At 43.7% G+C, this 2,500-nt stretch overlaps 1 protein-coding gene across 1 annotated transcript in view; it reads right to left on the reverse strand.

Annotated features, from left to right (window-relative positions):
* The window catches only part of LOC113828960 (CD109 antigen-like), a 54,443-nt gene that overhangs the window by 662 nt on the left and 51,281 nt on the right, over positions 1 to 2,500 (reverse strand). The window contains exons 18-20 of the mRNA XM_070143898.1: positions 2,093 to 2,461; positions 1,267 to 1,372; positions 1 to 781 (exon numbers count right to left, since the gene is read on the reverse strand). The exon at positions 1 to 781 is cut by the window's left edge and continues 662 nt beyond it. Of these exons, the coding sequence (XP_069999999.1) occupies positions 576 to 781; positions 1,267 to 1,372; positions 2,093 to 2,461 (681 nt within the window). The 3' untranslated portion in view covers positions 1 to 575. The remainder of the gene's footprint in view (positions 782 to 1,266; positions 1,373 to 2,092; positions 2,462 to 2,500) is intronic.

The raw sequence follows: 2,500 nt of genomic DNA on the forward strand, positions 1-2,500 counted from the left end.
CACGCATTTCATACAAACTTGCTTGCAATTAGTAGTTCAAATATGTGTTATTTTCTCTTACAAAGGGTTGTCAAGAGGTGTGTTTTTTTCATTTCTTTTCTTTCTTCGTCAAAACGTCTTTACACTCACTCACTATTTGGGAAGAGCATCATAGCACTGTTGTAAATGCACCACTCGCTAATTCCCGTTTTTTCTTTTATTATTTTCTTTCTATTTTTATGTTTACTGTTAAACAGCGTCATGATAATCCAGCAACAGTTTTGAAAGCACTTGACTTGCAGTGTTGCAGATTGTCTTTATTCTTCATCTTTGGCCTTATAGCAAAGCAAAAGTTGCTTCTTTTTCCATCGTGAAAGAGCGAAAACGTTTCTCTCCTTGAACACTAACACTCCCTCTAAAAAAAAGGACACTGGAACTTCACTGTAGCTTCACGAACTTCCCTTTAGCTTCACTGGCCAAACGGTTTGATTTACGAAACACACTCGAAGCTTGAGTTCTCTTAGGCATACGCGCGCGCGCCCTGTGGCCCTCTCTCCTCGAGGGCCCCAGGGGGATGACTAGGCCCAGGGTGAGGATCAGCTCGGTGCCAAGTGCGCCGCCAGGGTGAGTAATGACGTCACGAACACCACGAGGAGCTGCAGGTGAGGAAGGGGGCGGGGCGAGGAGGCGGGGCTGCTGTAGTACGAGAGAATGGGGCAGTTGGGGCACTGGTACGACCCGCACACTTGGCATATGTCCAGGGTGACTGACGACATGTCGAGGAGCTCGACTTGGTATAGTTCTGGCGAAGGAAAAATATACACATGTAAGACTAGTACATGATATTATACTTGTTATTCCAAATTATAGTTTTTGTACTTGGTATAATTCAGGTGAAGAGAAAAATGGATATCAATTACATATATTACATATCGCAGGTATTGCATTCATAGAGCCTATCATAAATTCTGCGTATCATCTATCACTAAAAATGAACCAGGTTATCGTTAATACAATTTTCTCATGAACGTGCCCTCATAACACTAAAATAAAATTTTATAAAATAGAACACCTTTGCCTGGAGGTCATCGATATAACTCCCATGATTAAAATTATGGCAGCTCTTAATTAAGTACTTATTACCCAGGGAAATCAGCCTTCAGTCTTTGCAAAACCTCATTATCGTTTAATTTATCACTACAAACATCAAAGACCGTTTGTGAGAGAGAGAAAAAAAGGCATATATCATTTTTACTTCCTTTCTTTCTTTCTTTTTTACGTACGTACCTGGAGAGTAATACTCATATACTTTCACAGGGAGAACCTTTGTTAAATTAGCCACAGGGAACCATCTTTCCACCGAGAATTCAACACAGGTGTCAGTCGCCATCAGCTGAAAGAGACAGGAAGAAAATGTTATCCAAATGAACAGTGTCTGTAAGACTCATATCTATCTGTACCGTTATTATCTATCATTACCTATGCTTTTACCTTTCTATTATATGTATCATTATTTTCTATCATTATCCGCATTATTGTTTTCTATTCTTATCTATATCATTATCTTTCATTACGTTTATCGCCGTCTATCATTATTTATAATCATCTATAATTATATACATTATCCTTATCTTTCTATTTTCTACCCAACTTTTCCTTCTTATTATTTGATATACGTTTATTTCCATTTTTGGAATAAGATTGAATAAAAAAAAAAACACCGGATAATAACACGTAGAGAAATGGAGAAAAGAAATCTTCCATTTCTGATTCGAATCATTGCCTCTATTTTTAATGCTATTGGACAATAGAAAATGGCATGTATGGAATTGAAAGCAGGTTTAAAGTTTGTTGAGTGACTCTGCGGTGTGAAAGAGTTAGGCCTACAACTGAAATCATCGGGAAATAAGTCTATATTGTCATGGCATCGTCCTTACAATGCTATTTACTCTGAAATGTGAATTAAACAATGTGGAGAAGAGAATAAAAAACAAGGGAAGGCAACCGCATTTTCTGCAAAAGGGATCAAAGCAAAACTGGTAAGAACACAAAGTGAAGGACCCTCGTCAATCAACACAGGAATCAGTAAAAGCAAAGCAGGCCCTGGACTTACCTTTTCGAAGTAGAAGGTGACCTTCCTCTGGTGGAAGTCGGCGCGGCGGAGGTTGGGGACGGCCCTGGAGGCCACGTAGTCCTGCAGGGCGGAGGCGGAGGCGCCGTAGCCGGTGGGCACGGTGACCTCCAGCACGGCCACCCCCGAGGCGTCGCTGGCCTCCTGGAACAGCCAGCGCGTGCAGGTGGTGAAGGTGAGCGCCGAGCCGTTGTGTCCGTGCCAGGTGGCCCGCGTGCGCAGGTGGAAGGCCGCCGTCGGGGCCGCCAGGAGGGCGCTGGCGTCGGACACGTGGTACTTGGAGGTGAGCTGCAGGACGGCCGCCCCGCGCCCCTTGCCCTGCACCCGCACGCTGCGCCACCAGCCGCCCACCTGAGGGAGAAAAGGAGCCGTCATCAGCGCTGTCGCCGC

Source organism: Penaeus vannamei, chromosome 31, assembly GCF_042767895.1.
Source record: "Penaeus vannamei isolate JL-2024 chromosome 31, ASM4276789v1, whole genome shotgun sequence".
In the NCBI taxonomy this organism is placed as follows: Eukaryota; Metazoa; Arthropoda; class Malacostraca; order Decapoda; family Penaeidae; genus Penaeus; species Penaeus vannamei.